The 19,656-nt window shown below is 40.2% G+C and overlaps 1 protein-coding gene across 1 annotated transcript; it reads right to left on the bottom strand.

The window, feature by feature from the left end:
- Positions 1-912: 912 nt before the first annotated feature.
- FBXO3 (F-box protein 3) lies at positions 913-19,437 on the bottom strand. The gene is made up of 11 exons (XM_063331810.1): positions 19,252-19,437; positions 15,797-15,886; positions 13,946-14,109; positions 11,279-11,393; positions 8,498-8,702; positions 7,392-7,437; positions 5,067-5,151; positions 4,095-4,217; positions 3,517-3,632; positions 2,942-3,132; positions 913-2,064 (listed from the first exon to the last, which is right to left on the bottom strand). Exons 1-11 carry the CDS (start codon positions 19,356-19,358, stop codon positions 1,939-1,941), a joined length of 1,368 nt encoding a protein of 455 aa, XP_063187880.1. The 5' UTR covers positions 19,359-19,437; the 3' UTR covers positions 913-1,938.
- Between the last annotated feature and the right edge of the window lie 219 nt (positions 19,438-19,656).

Here is a 19,656-nt window from a genome sequence, read left to right as displayed (position 1 = left end):
CGACCCCTCACTCCCCCTACCTGATCTCCTCCCTTCACACAGGGCTCCTGCGACCGCCAGTTCTGCTCGGGCCAGAGGCCTCAAGCCCTCACATCCCAGCCGTCAGAAGCTGACAGAGTATCGGCTGCCCCGTATCTTGGCTTCTTCTACAGTAAGCAATAATTATAGTTCCTCTTTAACGACCCAAGGGAGCGCCGCTCCCTGAGAGAGCGAGATGGCCGTGAGTTGGGAAGCGTTTCTGTAGAGCCTTGTGACCTTGCTCTGCTATTGCTCAACTAGAACGCACAGACCCTGGCAAAGCACAAAGCAAACCTCCGACCGCGAGGGCTATCGGTCCTTAAAAACACACAGCAGACTCACAGCACTGCAGTAAGTTCCACGAAATGCCCTTTTCACTCACCCTTTTAAGAGATGATGAAATTTTTATTACGGAAAAGCATTACGCCACGAACACCACGTTTTCCCCTCACAGTTAATACCGAGGAATCCTTAAATTGGAAAATTTTTTAAACCACTCCAGACATTCACGCTGCTGTTCAGACTTCTGCGCCAGACAACACAAGGTTTTTTTGCCTCTCTAGATGTTTAACCTGAAGGACTGTTGTAGGGGTCACAGGGAATATTTGTTTTTCTACCTTGTACCATCGTGGAAGATCCAAATGTTGCGTGGCACTGGAGAAAGGTGAACAGAGAATCTAAAACTATGGCTTGTAAAACACCCCGGCTTTCCGTATGAGCAGTAACCAGTCAACATCAGAAATATTCAGTTGGAAGCACGATATACTGGTTTTCCTCACAGGAGCTCCTCATCCCAGATGCCAAAAAGCGGAACAGACTACAGCCATGGAAGTCACACAATTATCGCTCACGTCTTGGCAAGAAGAGTCCCATGGAGCACTTCAGAGCAAAGGAGGCAGTTAAGTTGTTTATTAATGACAATGGAAACAAAATAAAAGTGATAAAGCAAACAGATACTTCTTTAAATATAAAGTTTCTAGTCACCTAGTGTTCTGTCAGGCTCCCCCCCCCTTTTTTTTTTTTTTTCTTTTTTTCTTATTCAGGTGTAGTTACAAAAATCCACAGAGGATTTAGGGGAACATACTTCGACAGAAATTTCTCACCTATGACAAAGTCTGAACAGCAATCATCATATAAAGAAAAAAAAAAAACAACCAAACCTCAAAATGTATTTACAAATTCATACTTTGTAGTCATTGAGAAATCTCTTGGTTACCGAGAGGCAGATTATGCACGTACACTACATTCCAAAAGGCATTATCCAATCAGAGTCACTTAGCATAAAATTAAGCTGAAAGACAGATTGTCTAAAAATAAGGCCAGTTTCATTCCTAATTTATGCATTTGATGACCAAAATTTTCTAGTACTTCTATGATAATAATAAAAAAAAAAAAGGCATTAAGAGCACCTGATCTCACCCAAACAGGATACACAGACCCAACTGCAAGTTTCGTTCTTAGCAGGAGTTCTCGAGAGTAGAAACTCATGAGAAAGGACAATAGTATGCACCTTTTTTGCCATCTTGTCTATTGCTAATTTTAAATGCTCGTATAAAAACAAATCCCCACACCCTATTTGCAATCTGATCATAAATAGGCAATAGTTTAAAAATGTCAGATATGATTACCTCGGACTACCAAGCTGTTTCGCACTTCAGCAAAGAGTGAACAAAGCCCAAACACCTTTGTCTTTCTCTCCCTCCCTCCCCGCCTCCAACCCCCACCCAAGCCCCCTCCCCACTTCCAAACCAGGAAAAAAAGAAGTTATAACTCTGATGAACATTAGAACTGGCACCAACATTCATGCTAGTTGCCCTGATGTGCAACAGAAAGTTCATTTACAAGAGTCAGAAATATTCTTATGCACTAGCCCCATGGAGTTCAGCTTCTGAAAACAGTTTGTTTGGAAAAAAAATCCCATCAGGTGTGACGTGGGCAGCGTCCAGAAGGTGCAGGAATGTCCAACACTCTACGTCGATCCTCGTATTCGTCAGTGTCTGTGGAATCTTCGTCTTCATCCACTGCATATTCATTATGATTTGGTTCCTAATACAAAACACATGCATACTTAATTAAAATCTCCCAGGTAATTCTAAGAAAGCACTAACAATTCCCTAGAAAAATCTGAAGTCTGTATTATCATGTCAATTAGGTGGAGCAGACACTGTACTCTAGGCTCTAAAACCAGCTCATTACAGTTACAAAGTTTAATTTGCAATCAAGGTCATTTTAACTACCTGACCTTTAACTCAGTAAATATCCGTTAGCCTTCATTATTTCTTGTGTACAACTCTCTAAAGCCACAATTCAGTAGCTCTGCTCTACCAATTTTCTTGGTGGCTTTTGTTGTTTTTTAATAAAAAGTAGTTAAAGAAAAAAAAAAAAAGGGTCGTTACTACCTTTAAAGCACAGGCAGATCAAAAGAGAAAATCAAATTATTTTTACAGTCAAGTGAATGGAAGGAGGTTACAACTCCCATAAACGTGAGCACGAGTTAAGAGATGCCGTTTTCTGTTAGAAGCACGACATCTGCTGGCATTTGCTGTTAGAGCTGCTGGTAATGAGAGTGTCTCGAATCCCTGGAAAAACGTCAGAAAACATCCAAGTAGATGTCTACGCCCAAGGAAAGACTCAATGCTCACACAAAAAACTTCCAAGTTCTTTCTGACTCAGTCACTAAATAAGGGCTATGCTAGCAATAAAATAAATAAAGCATTCTTCTTTAAATGGGCCAAAGCAAAGGGAGAAATTATATAGTTCACCCGCAATCCCCAAACTAAAACTACATTATATTAACAGTAAGGTAAATACCTTACTGATTTGCAAAGTCATTAAATGACTTTATGAAATGCACTTTCAGTGAGAACTAATGAACATCATTAAAAAAAAAATCTAGGATAAGCACAACTGCATCTCCACTTACCATTCGTGCTGTAGACACCTTGAATGTTGGACACACCATATGAAATCTGGGAATTGTGACGTTAAAGAACTTGTCCTTGTAGTAGAGGCAATGGAAGGTGTAATACCCCTCCATGTATCCAGATGTCGTGGAAAACGTAGTACAGCTGGTATACTCATAGACTCTCCCTGGACTGATAATTGGAAACTCCCCTGTAGGTAAAATATTAGATCACTATAGGAAGGACTGAAGCCGAACTACAATTTTGCAGTTTGCACTACACAACACATTCAGGCAGATCATCTTATATCCCAGTGGACACATAAATGATTCTCAGCAGTTACTGATGTTAAAAAACGCCCTGAAGAGCCGCTAACTATCAGGATGTTCAGACATCTTCTGCAAAACAACTTTAAAGACAAAACAGATGGAAATATATCTCTTTCTTTCAAGCAACAAAGTGATTCTGATACAAACCATACAACTACTACCCTCTGTCACCATGATGAACAACTAATGACGTAACTTTGATAACATGCACATTAAATGCAAAAACACTCCCTCTATTGTGTTTGTAAAAGCAATCTTTTACTTACCAACTACTCCAGGCCCCTGAACTTCTTCTACATCACCTTTGGCATTTGTTATTCTCCAGTATCGACTGTCCAGCTGACAAGCCTTCTCAGGAAGAGCATCTTTGGACATTTCAATTCTGGAAGCCAAACAGCACACTCAATGGGTATGTAACTACTGCCATACATATTACGAAACACTTTAGTATCCTTGGGGTCTCTCTCCAAGTAGACTGGGCAAAAAAACCCAACCCCACTCTAAGGTAAAGTACACTGAATAAGTTGTTGGGATCCATCTCCATGCCTCCACTTCACTATCGTTATTTAACCCTTTCTAAATCACAAGAGTGACTCATAGCTTCTTTCCCCCACCTATCACTGTACTTTACCAATTAGCTGGTGAAGTAATTAGTACTGGTACTTTGCATCCCTGACCAGGTAATGATTTAGTACTTTTTTTATTTAAAAGCACGGCATGTTGAGCACATCCTATTCATTTTAGTACATTTATGAACGCTGTCCGTAAATTTGCAACAACGATCCTTTGAACATTACATAGGTTTTTCCTGGGTTACAAGAGTTAATTCAGTTGTTATTTTTACCTGATTCTGTAAGTGAAGAAATAATGCGGTGGATGTACAGAACTGAGTTCAGGTAGAAAAGACGTGGACACAGAAACAGTAATATCTCCAGTGGTAGCAACACATTCTTTATCGTGCACGTACCTACAGAAAGGAAAGCATTAACTCTGTAAATAGCTCTGTACACTCAATACAGAAATCTAAACAAGTGATCAGTTATTTACTAATAAGAGCACTGTGGTGCTAGGTTAGAAGTAATTCTGAACTTATCATTTGGCTTTTAAATAAAGGATGTATGGAGTGTCTTCATGACATATACGTCCCCATCACCTAAACTCATACAGCTATCAATAATCTCTTTGTACCTCCATTAATGCTTGTATTAAGCTGAGTGTATAATTTGATCTAAAGTCAATGAAGACATACTTGTTAATAAAGATGTGTCATTATGCTATTTAAAAAAAAAAACAAACAAAAAATAGGAGGTCCTACAGCAAGTTAATTTACAGATCAGGAACTCGGTTCTACAGCATCTCAGTTTGACAGAATTAAGGTTCTTGCTTAGAAGAAATAAAAAGTGCATACAGATTCAAACACCAGAAGGGTCCTGTTTATTTACATATTCAACGGTGTTGTGCTGGCGACCAGTTCACTGAGACAATTCCTTTTTTAATAACTCAGGACAGTCCTGCAGCTGCAACACACTCATGGCAAGCAGCATAAGCATGATGCTGTTAGCTAAGCCTCAGGTCAGTTATAATGCAAAATTCCGGTCCCGTTAACACAAAGTTATGAACACTGAAGCTTCTGGTAAAAAAAAAGTTTCTTTAAGCATTCTGTTTTACAGCTTCATCTGCACCAAGTTTAACATCCTTTCTCCTTTTTCCACCATCAGCTTTATCATCGGATACCCATAAATACTTGGAAAGAGGTCACCATTCTAAAAGAAGCACCAAAACCTTGCAGTGAGGTTATAAATCCCAGTCACAATACCTGAAAATCTGGTCTCTGATGATAGGATAACCACCAGTTACAACTTTGTTTACGTAGGACGTAAACCACTCCAAGTAAGATGTACCTAGATGCCAAAGAAGAAAAGTATTTATAAAACCAGGCAAATTTACCACTAAGCCCATTGCAATAAATACTTCAAGGAAACAGTTTAAAGCTTTGAATATTTTTATAATAAACTCTCAGAATTACTTAGATGAGTCAGTCTATATCCCAGTCTATTCTATCAACAAAGATCATTTGGAGAAACCAACCAAGAACTAAGAGTGAAGGGTGCATGCTCCAGAAATGACACAGCAAAGGAAGAATCTCTTAGCTAAGTATTTCACCTTATAATCATGGTCTTCAAATGCTGGTGTCTCTCATCACCTGGTTTCCTGCTCCTGACTCTTCTGCTATGACTGGGAAAGACGACAAGTATAGTGGCCTAGACTACTTGTACAACTATTTCTATTCTACCTACAAGAAGCATGCAAACCCACTGGTGGATTTATGGGCTTAGGTTTGCATACAAATAGACTTACATGCCAGTAACTTGCAGAATTCCCCTCTCCTTAAAAAATAGGTGTAATTCATAGACATGCTCCGCACTCCTGCTACAAAGCCAGAAGACTAAGGCTGTATGACATTCCAAAGAACCTGGGGTTTTCATACCTTTACAGCCATTGTCTGAGAACAGCTTTTCATACACCTACAGCCATTAATTAGGAACAGCTTGATTTCTAAGCAGACAGTCAAGCTGTCACATTCGACTCTCAAAGAAGAGCGTTTCATACACGAGATACTGGCTCTCCATAAAAGAACTTGTCAGCCATAAATCTTCCAAGCATTGCAATATAGAGTTCAAGGGAAAAGTAGAGCGTTCTTCAATTATTTGTCAGTATTACTGATACAAAATTGCATTTAAGCTGAAATACTAAGAAATCATTATCATTACCCTCACCAACGTGTTATCAAGTGCTACCACTCCTGTTAGATTAAGTGTACTTACCACTTCTTCCTTAGAGCAAGAGTTATGTGTACTGTCCTTTGATCTTTCGGAAGCCTAAGGAACTCCAAGTTTATTATCCTCCTTTCTACCACTAACCCACAAAATGCAAACCTCGTATAAAGGAACTACGAATGGAGGAAGCTGAACAATTTACCCTGCCACGTTCAAAATGACAAGAGATAAATGCTGTATATAAAACTTTGCCTCCACTCTGAGGTAAGTCCAGATTAACCCTTTCAGCCAAGTGGAACACACTTAAATACGATGTCAGATCACCTCACCATTGACTCAATTCCATAAAAGCAGCTTCACCATGAAGTAGCTCTGAAGTATTACAAAATCCTCAGGTGGAGAGAAGCAAGTAACCAAACTCTCGAGCTTCTGCTATATCTTTCCTATGATGGTTCTAAAGCACACAATGCATTCCGCAACGACCTTTGTAAAACAGACAACAGGCTGACTACTTCACACTGAAATCAGCTCACACAATTAATCAGTACATAGAAAGGTTTCCTAAAATTAGCGTGGCTAAGAGTTTGACTACCTTCAACCCAAACCAGTAATGGTATAGCATTACCTAATGTGGTTTCTCACTGTAATACTAATACATATTTCCTAAGAAACGTGCAAGGCTAAATTTTAATATTAGTTTTGGTGCCGTTTATTACGCATCTGCATTCCTACTGAGTGAAAGGAATTAAGTTAGATATAGCCACAATTACTAGATTCCAGTGGATTAACAAAAAGAAATAATCAAAACACTATTCCAGTCAATGTACGTGCCTGACAGATGATCACAATAGATTACTACATAACAAACAACAATTACATAGTTTACCCCTCCCCTCCTTTATCCTTTGAACACAGCAAGGAGGCAGATCAAAAATCCAGAAAGGTTTTTTTTCTGCAGATATATTTATAGTTATTTAGATTTCATTAAGGGACACAAAGTATTTTCAACTTCTAACATAGCTGCAAAAACTTCTGGAGGCAGGGAAAAAATACCTTTCCGTCCACTTGGATGTTGTATTTAATAATTGCTTACATCACCCCCATGATAGTCAAGTTAAAGGTTTTGCTCATCTTGTTAGACAGGTTAGTACATGGAATGATTCGTCTACAAGACACACAGGACAACCTTTAATATAGAAAACTTGCATCTCTTTTCAAGTAACCGCTGATGTTTTAAAGCGGGTTAGAGGCTTGCAAGTAGCACAGAAAGTTCAGAATGCTTGCTTTGTTCAGGTCATGCTGACATGCATTTTCTAAACAGTGCAATTAAAACATTTTACAGAATATTTTATCTAAAGTGTTACCTGTAATGAACATATCAATAGCAGATGGATTGCGAGCCATTTGGTCCTAAAAGGGAAGGAAGGTTACGGATGTATTAGGAGGAGAGCATTAGACTTCCAAGGTTAAAATTCAACTCCAGAAATATAACATAGGGAACACTTTCCCTATATTCACTAAGCCTAAAATGTGGCTGCTTAATACATAATAAACGTAAGTAAGCAACCTTCCAAGTTCCCACGCGTTATCCAGAAAGTTTAACTACTCGGCACAATACAAAGGGGTATCTTAACATTATTCAAGTGATCCATTATCAAGGCATTCCCTAGAAATCTCATGGCTACATGCTTTGAAAACAAACATCCAGGAACTCCATAGCAGGATGAAGATCCACATCTTTTTTTTACAAGAAACACCCTTTACTCACCCTCCTTTCTTTTTGGGGTGAGGAGGTTGTCAGGGCATGGCTAAGGAGAGAGAGGGCTAAAATCTTGTTAGGTATAATATCATTAAACTTCAGTAGCAACACTATGCCTATCTTAAAATACTACAGCTGTAATTATGTTCTACATACTTAATATGTATATTACATATATAATACATATGCCTATCTACATACTTAATTATGTTATACAAATGAGCTGTTCAAGAGCAACTTGTTCTTTCACTGGAGAGTAAGTTTTGCTTACAACCCAGAGGGTATCATTTATTGTATTAAATTTACATTTAACATATCTGAGGGAGAAGACGCACACAGATGCTGATCTTCTCCATTACGGAGAAGCTTTTCTTCCTTATGGAAACAGAGACAAGAGCATATACCTGCCATAGTTTGAACAAATTAAAATAGTATTTTTCCAATACGGATGGATGTTGTCCACTATCATGGACCTATAGAAATTGCATTAGCCATTAATAACTTTGTGTGAATTTCTCTCACTTACTAACCATTTCACTTGTGGGCTTTGATGAAAATCAGATGGCAACTCAGGGGCAAGTAACGAACAAATACGATCTCTTAGTATTCACTTTATGCTATGTAAAATATTTCAGGTATCTGATAACATGCAAAGGGACACCATCAATCATTAGAAAAGTACATTCACAAGTATAAACATATCTTCCTTACTGGACATTGATAGAAGATCTCGTATTTATTTCGTCCCTCCACACTCTCCAGGGCCATGTATTGACTCAGGCCAGTATGAATGCAAAAAGTAAGAGGAAGGCATTGTTTCAGACCTGGCCTCTGCTGAAAACCTCCAGCCGCTGTGTCGATATCCAACAAGTCTTCAGAGCGGTAGTGGTTTGACAGTGCCATGCTTCCCATCAAACTTAACAGACAACAACAAAAAAAGGAAAGATAAACAGAAGATACCACTCGCAATGCAAAGATAGTTTTAAATCGTTTCTAAGCATTGGTTCTACAAATGCTCTAGATGCATATTAGGCTTAGATGAAGTCTAATACCCATATGCTGGACTAGCTTATTAGTTCACAACGTCAACCTTCACAAGGGGAGGCTTGATGGCTCTAAAATAAACGCTTCCTTGTATGTTTTGTGCATCCCAAAGCACCATTTTAAACGGTGTTGGTGATTCCCACTATGTCTGCAACTACTTCAAAGAAGCTGTTGACAGCTGATGCAGCTTCCTATAGTAGCATAATATAATAATAATAAGTGCTTGGTATCTCAAGTTTTGGGCAAGTTCATTTCAATACTATCAAAGCATCCATGATTTTTCAATTAGAATACCTAGCTGCTATAGAAACGTTCACTGATCAAAACTACGGTGAGCGAGGTGCTCTATATGCTTTGGAGAGAAGGTTGAGAAGTAAACAAGGAAAATAACTATTGAGTCAGAGAGATTATAATCCCAGTATAAACACTAAGGCATACAGGCACAAGTAAGCAGACATACAAGGAAAGAATGAGACAATATTCATCATCATGACATGGAAAGGCTATCAACTGTGTTTCAAATTTTTTCCTCTGGCTTTTTGTAGGCATTACAGCGAAGAATGGGATTTTTTTTATTTGTTTGTTTTTAACAATAAGGGAGTGACGCTGAAGACAGTAAAAGGAGCCTCTCTATACATAAGAAAAGAAGATGTAAATTGGGAAAAAAGTAGTACTAATCTGAAATATGTAACAGATTAGGAATGGAGGTGAGCATTAGAAGCTAAAGTTAACACTGATATGATATGTTTGGCTAGATGACAGCTAGGGCAAAAAAAAAAAAAAGTAAAACAGACTCAATGTAATAAAGGGGCATACAATGGAAGAATGACAAAAAGGGGTAATATGATCAAAGTAATCAGCTAGAAGGGCACACACTACAGCAACATGCTTAGCAAGAAGAAGAGCACACAAACCTGTAATGTGCACCTCCCCACCCACACTCCCTTCTAATTTGCCTTTCACTGATGTTCTCAGGTGTAAACTCTTGCAGACGCTGAGCTTTTACTGGTGTTACAAAAGCACTAACTCAGGCACAAGCTGCCACATGTCAGGATGATATAAACTGCTCCCATCCTGGGCAACAGGTTCCATTCCTCTTTTTCCTTACGTAGTCCTGCCTGGAATTAGCACCTTCTAGTTTAAAAAGCGATGCTAACATCCAGACACAGAAACCTGAAGAATCTAACAATGACAAAGAGTCCTGAGTCTCCGCCATTTCTGACCTAACATGCCAACAGCTTGCTGCATAGACTTCTACTACCTACACCTGATCGTTCCAGTATTCCTTCAAGAAAGCAAGCCTGTCCCCAACAGCGAGACCACACCTTCCACTCGCAGCGTGGCAGCCTTTCTTGCTCCAGGGTCCCACCTAACTAGTCCCCCAGTCAGTGCTCCACCAACAAGGTCTGTCAACCTGTGTTGAGGTTGTAAGGCTCAGGCCCTGGCTTTGAGGACACAGCAATGGACCACAGCCCACTGGCAGTTGTTCAAGCTCCCCCAGCCCTTCCACAGGCACATCACCACAGTAGAGGCTTCATGGGAATGAAATAGTAGGAAAAGCAGGAAGCACGCAAGCTGCACAGCTCCATTTGAAGTCTACAGAACTAGGGTACCTATCTCCTCTCTAAAAAAAAAAATCTCTCCTGGAAAAGAAACAGAATGAGAAGTCACCTTTATGGTCGCATAAAACTGTTTCTCATATCCCTTCTGCACATACAGCACTAGGATTGGAGGAAGCTGCACCTTCTTTACTAGTGAAGGCATTGCCCCCTACAGCCACTGCAGTGATTTGCCCTCGCTTTCCAACTCTGATGTTTGCAGCACTTCATCAAGTGCTGACCTCAAACTTTTTCTATAGCTGGAAAATAGGAAGCTATGTTTGGTCGTTTGTCTTCTAACCTTGATGTAAAAGGATTTTTTAATTGTTGAAACCGCACGAAATTGTGAAATCTTCTACTGAGAAAACCTAATTTGCAGAACTGACATTTTGAATCTACCTTAAATCACTGCCTGGTTTGAAAGTTATTCCCTAGCTCCTTGAAAGCAAAAAGTTACTAAATAATGAAACTTGCAAAGTGCAAGAAGCTAATTTACTTATGCAATACAAAGCAAAACTTCAAGGGAGCAACTTGCAGTGGTATGACAAAGAGTCTAACAATTGGAAGATTTAGTTATTATAAAAAAAAAAAAAGAGAAAGGTTTTCATTAGGAAAAAGGACTGAAGTGTAAGAGTAATTTGAGCAATTAGAAATCTACACTGTGTTTTTAATTGCTTCTGAGACTAAAAGATAGTAAATTCTAGAAGTGTCACTTCAAGCGGTCATGCAGTTACAATATGTTTAATGCTTCATCTGTCCTGTTCAGCAGACATTTTATCTTTTTAGGAAATAAAGTATTCAAGAAATACAAAAGGAATTAACAACTTCGTACGTAGTTTTCACTCCTTACCCAGGAACCACTAGCTTCTGTCCATTATGAATACGGAATGAACATCGATAGTCATCAGGGAGTTTGCAACCTATTTGTGCTTCCACAGCATCTAGATCTTCCTCCCGCACACTCTCTGTGTACAAAAAGAAAGACAGGATTAAGTGGCAGCATTGGAGGGAGAATCAAGAACTGCTGCTCCTCCATAACTCTCAAATTTAATGCTTCTTCACTACTCTGTCCCCGAGTGCCCAGTATGCCGCTCCTGACAAAGGTAAATACAAGAATTTGTGTTAAGACCTCTCCTTTAAAATTTTATTTCACATCATTTCATCAGAGCTGCATGGCTAGAAATAAGGCAAAAACCAGCTACATTCCAGACATGACCACATGTTTTCAACTGCCAAAGAGAATTTTAAGCAGCCCCAGCAACCTTAGCATTACGGATTATTTTTTTTTTTTAAGTGTTATCACAAAAGGAATATATATTTTGAAGTGTTTTGCCACTTATAATCCAGACAAAATGAACCAACAGACATACAAAAGCAAGATAAATTCAGTTCAACTTTAGGACGCAGCTGTCTACTAGCATGGTCTCAAGAATCTTCCACTGATTAAATCCATCCCAGTGGCCAGAATCACTAAAAATCAAGTATTTCAACTACAAAGCATGGAATTTGTAAGTGCTTTGACCAAACGAATGAGGACTCAAGTCAATATTTGGTGACTTTATTGTATGCTAGGTGGCACAAAATGAATACTACATAAATTTGAAAGGAAGCTGATTACATTAACTGATTACTTAATACAGCACCAATCTCCATCCAACGAAATCTCAACAGCCCTGACTTAAGCAGAAAGTATTTATAAAGTGAAACAAACCCTTTCCCCACAATACTGTCATTAGCTGACTAATTCCCAGTTAAAACTTTTCGGCAATATTGATTTTACTCTTTCATCATTCTAAGGGTTGCTTCTTTCAGTTTCCGGTCCAATCAGTAACAAAGAAATGTTGGCTGCAGCCACCATTCACCTGGAATTCAAAGCAATAAATGGGCTGTAACAAGGGGATTTTCGTATCATCATCAAGAGAAGGGGGTAGGGAACAACTACTCTTACACCTCCACACACACTTCAGGGGGTTTCCACACCCTCACTTCTACCAAAGATCAACTGGGTGGCCTGTTTGGTTTGTTCCAGTCAAGGTTTTTTGGGTGATTTTTTTTTTTTGGAAACTCTTTCCATATTTGTAATCGGTTTCACTTTTATAGCATAATTTAACAATTCACTGAAACAAGATCCTGTACAAATGGTATTAAAAAGTTCTAAGTTATGGAAGAGCTTCTGCTAAAACCTGCCATCACTATACAAGTGTGGAAATTGATAATTTAAAATTTATTTTTGTCTTTCTGTAGACAGAGAGAAGCTTCATTGCACCAAATTCTTTAGAAGGATTTTGAAAGTAAACTGTGGTAAAATCTATTCATTTCAACATCTCCAACACAGACACTTTCCATTTTATGAAAAAAAAATAAAATTACTTGACTGGCAATTCAGTGGTTCTGTATACCTGAGTGAAGTCCATGTTTTTGATAAAGCAGCATGAAAGTTACAGAAATGAAGGCATGATACCTACATCAAGTCCTATAACCTGTGTTACACAAGAGTTCAGGCTACATATAACCGTTTTGTCCTTTTCCTAAAAGGGCAGTCCTTCACTAACACTCAGGAGTAACAAAACAAAATTTTTTTTAAAGAAGACAGTAAGCGTTAATTTCTAACCATGTTCTGTTATTCATAAATACTTAGCAGAACTTAAAAATGCAGCACTATTCAGCAAGCCAAGAACAATGCAACATTTACATAGAAAGAGATCACTGTCTATACATTTCTCTTAATTTTACAGATTATGTTACATCAGACATCTTCATCTAACAGTCAATTTAATACAGAAGACTGAAGTACAGTTGCAAATATAAGAGTCGTTTTGTCCCTATACCATAAAAGCCCAAACTTGCTGTACATCTTGCTGTGTAAGATTTATGAACTGGAACACTGGAAGTACTTGAAGTATTAAAACACAAACTTAATTTGAAACATAACCTTGGGAAAAAAAAAAAAGTAAAAATTCTTGTTCAGCCAATTTACCTTCATTAGAGGAACACAATAAGACCTACTGGAAAGAAAAAAAATACTTCCTTTCTGATTGGCTTTAGTTTAAAATGCCTGCGTTCATGTGAAAGTGTTTTAATTAGGTCTTAAGAAAGTCTCACAAATAAAGTCACACCAGTGGGTCCCAGGTCCTTGAAGTAATGGCATTATAAAACTGAAAAAAAATAATAAACAAACAAACAAAAAAATCAGTCATAGCAACCGAAGACAAAAGCGGTAAAAGTGTATTCATTTCCTGATTATCCAGAGATAAAGAAGATAGACTGGTCACTGGAAAAAAAAATAATCTTGATTTCTTCTCTGAAAAGAAATCTTCAGAGAATCTATGGATCACTGGTAACTGGACAAGGACTATACACATGGTCTGATTTACTTATTTACTGGAGAGGAAAGGAAAACACATCTATTTGACTTTCAGGTTTCCAGTAATTAAGGCACCTAGGATGAAAGCCATATGAAACTTAACCACAGACAACGTTGCGTCAGCCAACCTACTAGAGAGGTATCACACCCTACCTTTCAAAGAACCAATCATCCGAGGACACCGCTGCCCTAAGTATTTCTCTAGGTCATCCCAGGCTTTTTTCAATGTAGCATAGTAGTGGATGTATCTTCCTAGGTCAGAGTAGGTACTGATGAAGATGGCCTTCCAGGTCTGATTTCGCTGACTTTTTTCCTCTCTAAGTGGACATGAAGGAAGTAAGTTTAAATACCAGCCTAAAAAGCTTGCCTTCTAAACCCAAGAAGTTATTATTTGTTATGTGGCAGAAACAGTATGCATAATATTAAACCAGGAACACTTTGAGCCATGTGAAGATACAGAAACTCAATTAATTCCAGTATCTATTTGGGGTACTTAGTATCAGGGGAAAATTTAGAAACAGTAGTCCTTTAAACAGAGCACCGTCTATTATTAAATCTTAAAACTGGTGAATACCTAATTTACATCGCATTTCACACATACACAGAGAAGGCCTTCAAAAAAACCACATTTTTTGATCTACTGCATTAGTCACAAACTCCTTTATTTATCTAATAAATATTAAGGAGTAAATCAGAGAGTTAAACGAGAACTCTGTGCACTGATCTGGAAAGTCAGTTTCTCAAGGAATTGCTGCATGTTTAGTACTCCTCACAGGCACAACAGCAGGCTATAGGAATACAGGCTGCCAAAAAAAGTGCTGACTAACATCTGACACAGGATGCTTGCCTCCAAATTGTAACATATATTCCAACTCCTCAACTCCAATCAGCACACAGAATCTAAAAGATTTAGTACAGCTTCCTACACCTGAATAAAAATGTAACAATTTAGAAGTCTTCACATCAAGATCCCTCTAGCTACAAAACTATGAGGAGTGTTTGATACAGCAGATGGTTGTGCAGCCAGAGTAACCTTGACAGGTAGAGAAGAATCTCCTGCTCAGCAAGGGGAAATGCAACATCCTGCACCTGGGGACAAATAATCCGACACCAGTACACACTGGGGGCTGGCCAGCTGAGAACCTAGGGGTCTTGGTAGACACCAAGCTGACCATGAGCCAGCACTGCACCCTCGCAGTACAAAAGGCCAAGAGTATCCTAGGCTGCAATAGGAAGAGTGTTGCCAGCAAGTCAAGGGAGGTGATCCCTCCTCTCTAGTCAGCACTGGTGAACCCACATCTGGAGTACTCTGTCCAGTTCTGGGCTCCATATTACATGAAAGATATGGGCGTACTGGAACAAGTCCAGTGCAGGGCCTCAAACATGATTATGGGACCGGAGCAACTTTCACACAAGGAGAGGCTGAGAGAGCTGGAAGTCTTCTGCCTGGGGAAGGCTTAGGGGGATCTTATCAATGCGTACAGTTACCTGATGGGAAGGAGTAAAGATGGAGCCAGACTCTTCTCAGCAGTGCCCACTGACAGGACACTGGACACAGTCCTGGACAACCTACTCTAGGTGTCCCTGTGTGAGAAGGGGAGTTGGCCTAGAGGATCTCAAAAGGTCCCTTCCAACCAGAACTACTCTGCGATTCCAGTCATGGCTACCCTTGACAGAACCATCCAGTTGTACCCCTCATAATTACAGCATTCAGAATATCTGGTGTCTGACAAGGTCATGCTGCAGCTTCTCCTTCAGCCTAGGCATTAACAGGACACCTCCACCCATCCATAAAACTTTTTAAAACTTGTACATTCATAAAGCTTTTTTAGGAAATTAACATTTTTGATACCTCTAACCTTTCATCGGTTTGAAGCTGGTGAGAAGCTGGTGAATACCAATTCAATCTTAGAGCCGCTAGAAGTAACGTGGACATAAACAGACAGCACAATAACATAAGCCTTATTTTCACAGAAAAAAAAGGCTTAAAACAATCATACTTACTCTGAAATAAGCCAGTATTTCTTGCAGTGTCTTTTCCACAATGGATCGTGGCTTGATAGCTGATTTAATCTTCGACTTAAATAGCAGCAACTATAAAAATAAAATCATTAAATTCGATTGTAGACAAGTAGCAAAATAAACAGGGCTAAATACTGAGCAGTATATTACACATCCGTTCTCATGAAATAAATGCAGAGTTGGAAAGTTAGTCAGCTGTCCTTTTTAGAGTTGTACTTACAATGGTTAAAAGTCTTCACTACAGCTTTGTAAGTCATGAACTACTTTTCAACACACTTTGAGAACTGTCAGCAATTAAGTAATTTTGTAAAGCAGGTCACCCTGTAGACCTACGCCATCGTAAACATTGTCTGACTCCACTCCATCAGCAGCAAGCATTCCAGAAGCACAGACTAGTTGTTATGATTTAAATTGCTTTCTTATCTGGATTGTCAGTCTTTACCTTTTATTTTCCAGTTTCCATACTACAGAAAGCTCAATCAATAAACTATAGAAACTATCCAGTTTCAGTATTATAAAGTTACTTTCCACTTTTAAGTTGTTTAAATAACAAACTTCATGGCCAGAAACAAAGACAGACATGATTAAAATACATAGGGTGACAGACCTGGAAATAAATACAGCAACCTCAATCTAATGAAGACCATACAAAAGCTCTTGGCATTGCATTACAGGTAACATTGCTACTTCAGGAAGTTAAGAGAATCATATGCTTCACTGTGCAGTACTATTGCAAATGCAGTTATTAAAAAACCTGTAGGATATAGGTCTAAAACTGTCCTCAGAAATTACTTAAAACTGTCCTCAGAAATTACTTAAATTGATCCTGGTTTGATGCAAGGAGATAGCAAAAGCTAACCTATATTCCTGACACCTACTAACTTGCGCTTTAAAACCAGCAATGGAGGTGCCATCAAATACAGGCTGTTCCATATTTACTTTTACAGTTATAAAGCCTTTCTGGAATGTACAACTGTATCGACAGTAAGACATTTCAGTGTATTTATATGAATAAGAATGTTCAGTACAGCATCAGCAATGTACAGAGCAGTAATACAGGGAATGATTGTGTTATTCAAAGATTCATAGAATTTAAAGGAAATCATTGCCTCTAACCTGAACACCAGACAATAAACCTCTTTTTCTTCTGTGTTTGAGCTGAATTATCAGTTATGCTTTAAGAAACTCCTCAAAAGATACCACCAGTTTAGATGTGGCAACATCACTTCCTTTGGTAGCCTGTTCTAACAGTTAATATGTGTGTTTTAATGGCTGTGATTAACATCTAAATACCCCAAATGAGGTTACCAAACTTAAGCTTCCAGTTACTGATTTTTGGGGTTTTTTTCAGTGTAGTTCAGAAATCAGTAAGTAAAAAAGACCAACAGTGTAAATGGACATAGTTACACACTGAAATAAAGATGCCTCTCCATCTTTTCTTTGATAAGTAAAATCAGCCAAAGTCCAAGGCTGGTGAAAACATGTTGCACTGAGATTACAGAATTATTCACGTTTACCTGTCCAATCCAATCTTTTTTTTTTTTTCCTCCTCAATATCCATTATAAGCTGTTTAAACTAGAATTGTATCAGTATTCCCAAATCAACCTCAACAAAGTAAAGTGATTCTGCTGTAGGCCCTGCCATTACCCATCCCCTCTGCAATGACACAAACCACATTTACTTCAAACCTTGACATTTGCCCATGTAAAAGCTTCATTCATGACATGGGGAATTTCAATTAGTTTTTGGGGAGTGAGGTGGGGAATATCCCAAAGTCAAAGCCCTTGCAGAAATTCATTATATTGGTGTTTATCAATCAAGCCTGTAATTTCTGGTAGGAAAGAAGTCACTGTGGCATCACAGGGACGTGTGACTTAAAACATGATAAAGATGCAATTAAAGTCACTCTCATTAATTACATAAATATTTGGTCCCCTGTCAGCTTTTCCGTTATTTAAGCACCACCACCAGAAGACCAACCAAGCTATGGAATACTAGGGAAAATGTAATGTTTGTGATGGTCAGAGTATATACACGTCACTAAAACAAATGTAAACAACCTAGAGATTTCCCCAATTAAGGCTTTGAGTACTACAAACAGCCAGTTATGCAAAACTACCATTACTGACCTTACAAATAACAAACCTACACGGTATTTAATTGTCCTTGCACAGCAAAATCCATCTCATTTTGTTAAATACATAACAAAAATAGGCAGTGCCTTTGCTACACCCTTTGCAATTACTACTAAATCATCCATGCTGGACTTGTAACAATTATTACCATTTTTGCTTAGGCTTAATTTCTTTTTTGCTGTTGTCCTAACAGAATTCTCCCCAATGACTTTCTTGATTAATATTTAGGGGAGGGAACCCAAACAAAAAAAATTTTGATAATATTCTATTTTATTCGTACATATTCCTCCCTCTTTGATTAAATACTGTGATTTCAATCACTGCCAGTGCTTGTACTTCATTGGTAAGGTTTTAGCTGAAAATATACTCTCATCTTCACTGTATGACTCATAACTCTTCAGCCATCGAGTAAAGTGTCCAAGAGGAGCTTGGAACTTTCATTCATGTCTTTCTGCCTGAAAAAAAAAAATCACCCTATTTCATTTCATTCGGCTTTCCTCAAACAGCTCGTTCAAATAATCGAATGTATTTACCGGCAACAAGACCACCCTTTGTTTGCAACAGTTTCAGAGAATTATTGACTTCACAAATTCAGTTATTGGTTCACCTCAGTGCCAGGTTGGACGGGGCTTGGAGCAACCTGGTCTAGTGGGAAGTGTCCCTGCCACGGAACTAGATGAGCTTGAAGGTCCCTTCCAACCTAAACCATTTTATGATCTCTAAGTTGTAATTTAGGTACAAACAAAAACAACATGGAACGAGAGAGAGAAAACAAGGAACGTACCCTTTTGCTTTAAAAAACAAACAAACAAAAAAACAAAGCCCGAACAACTGTTTCTGGAAGGGAAGGGTGCATTAGGATACGTCCTCCACACAGTAGCTCCTCCAGAAGGAGCCAACCCCTCTTCCCACCCACTGCCCAGCGCTTTGGAAGCGCTGTGCCCGTCCAGCCCCCCCCCAGCCCGCTCCACCCCGACCCGGTTTCCCGGCCCAGCGACCCGCCCACCGAGAAGTTGTGAGACCCGAAGCCGCCGGCAGTCCCCGCCTCCCCCGCGGGCTTCACCCCGCCTCCTCCGGGCTTCACCCCTCAGCTCCCCCCCGGTCCCCCGACACCCGCAGCAGGCCCCGGCTCACCCACCAAGCGCAGGCTGGGCCTCCCGCCCCTCAGCCCCGCTCCCCTGCCCTGCCCCGCCCCGCCGCTGCCTCCCCCACCCCCCGCCGAGGCCCGGCCCGGCTCGGCCTTCCCTTCCCTTCCCCTCACCCTCGGCAGCGCGGATCGCGGCGAAGCCCCGGCCCCGTACCTCATCAGATCCCCGTAGTCGAGGAAGCTGAGGATGAGGAGCAGCGGGTCGGTGGGCAGCAGCTCCAGGCTGAGGGCTGACGGCTCCATGTCCAGGGGCGCCGCCATCTTGCGAGACGTCCCACGGCTCCGCCGCCGCCGGGGACGCGCCCGCCCCTCGCGCCGCTCCGTTGTCAGCCGCCGGGGCGGGGCGGGGCCGGGCGGGGCGGCCCGCAGCGCCCCCTGCCGACCGCGCCCGCCCGCCGCCGGCGGCCCCTCAGCCCGCGGCCCCTCAGCCCGCGGCCGGGGCTACCCTCAGGGAGCAGGGACGGACGGGGCCGTCTGCAGCCACCAGTGCCACCTGAGAATGGGCGGAGAGCAGCCCTGAGGAGAGGGGCTTGGGGGTGTTGGTTGAGTAGAAGCTCAA

This window comes from Chroicocephalus ridibundus, chromosome 4, assembly GCF_963924245.1.
Source record: "Chroicocephalus ridibundus chromosome 4, bChrRid1.1, whole genome shotgun sequence".
Taxonomy (NCBI): Eukaryota; Metazoa; Chordata; class Aves; order Charadriiformes; family Laridae; genus Chroicocephalus; species Chroicocephalus ridibundus.
The sequence above is the reverse complement of the archived record's forward strand: the minus strand, read 5'-3'. Positions and strand labels throughout refer to the sequence as shown.

Coding starts and splice junctions, on each gene's coding strand:
- FBXO3 (XM_063331810.1), bottom strand. CDS start 19,358: ATGGCGGCGCCCCTGGACATGGAGCCGTCAGCCCTCAGCCTGGAGCTG. Junction 14,110..15,796: donor AAATACTGGCTTATTTCAGA/GTAAGTATGATT, acceptor ATGTCCACTTAG/AGAGGAAAAAAGTCAGCGAA. Junction 3,133..3,516: donor TCAGGGGCCTGGAGTAGTTG/GTAAGTAAAAGA, acceptor TTTTACCTACAG/GGGAGTTTCCAATTATCAGT.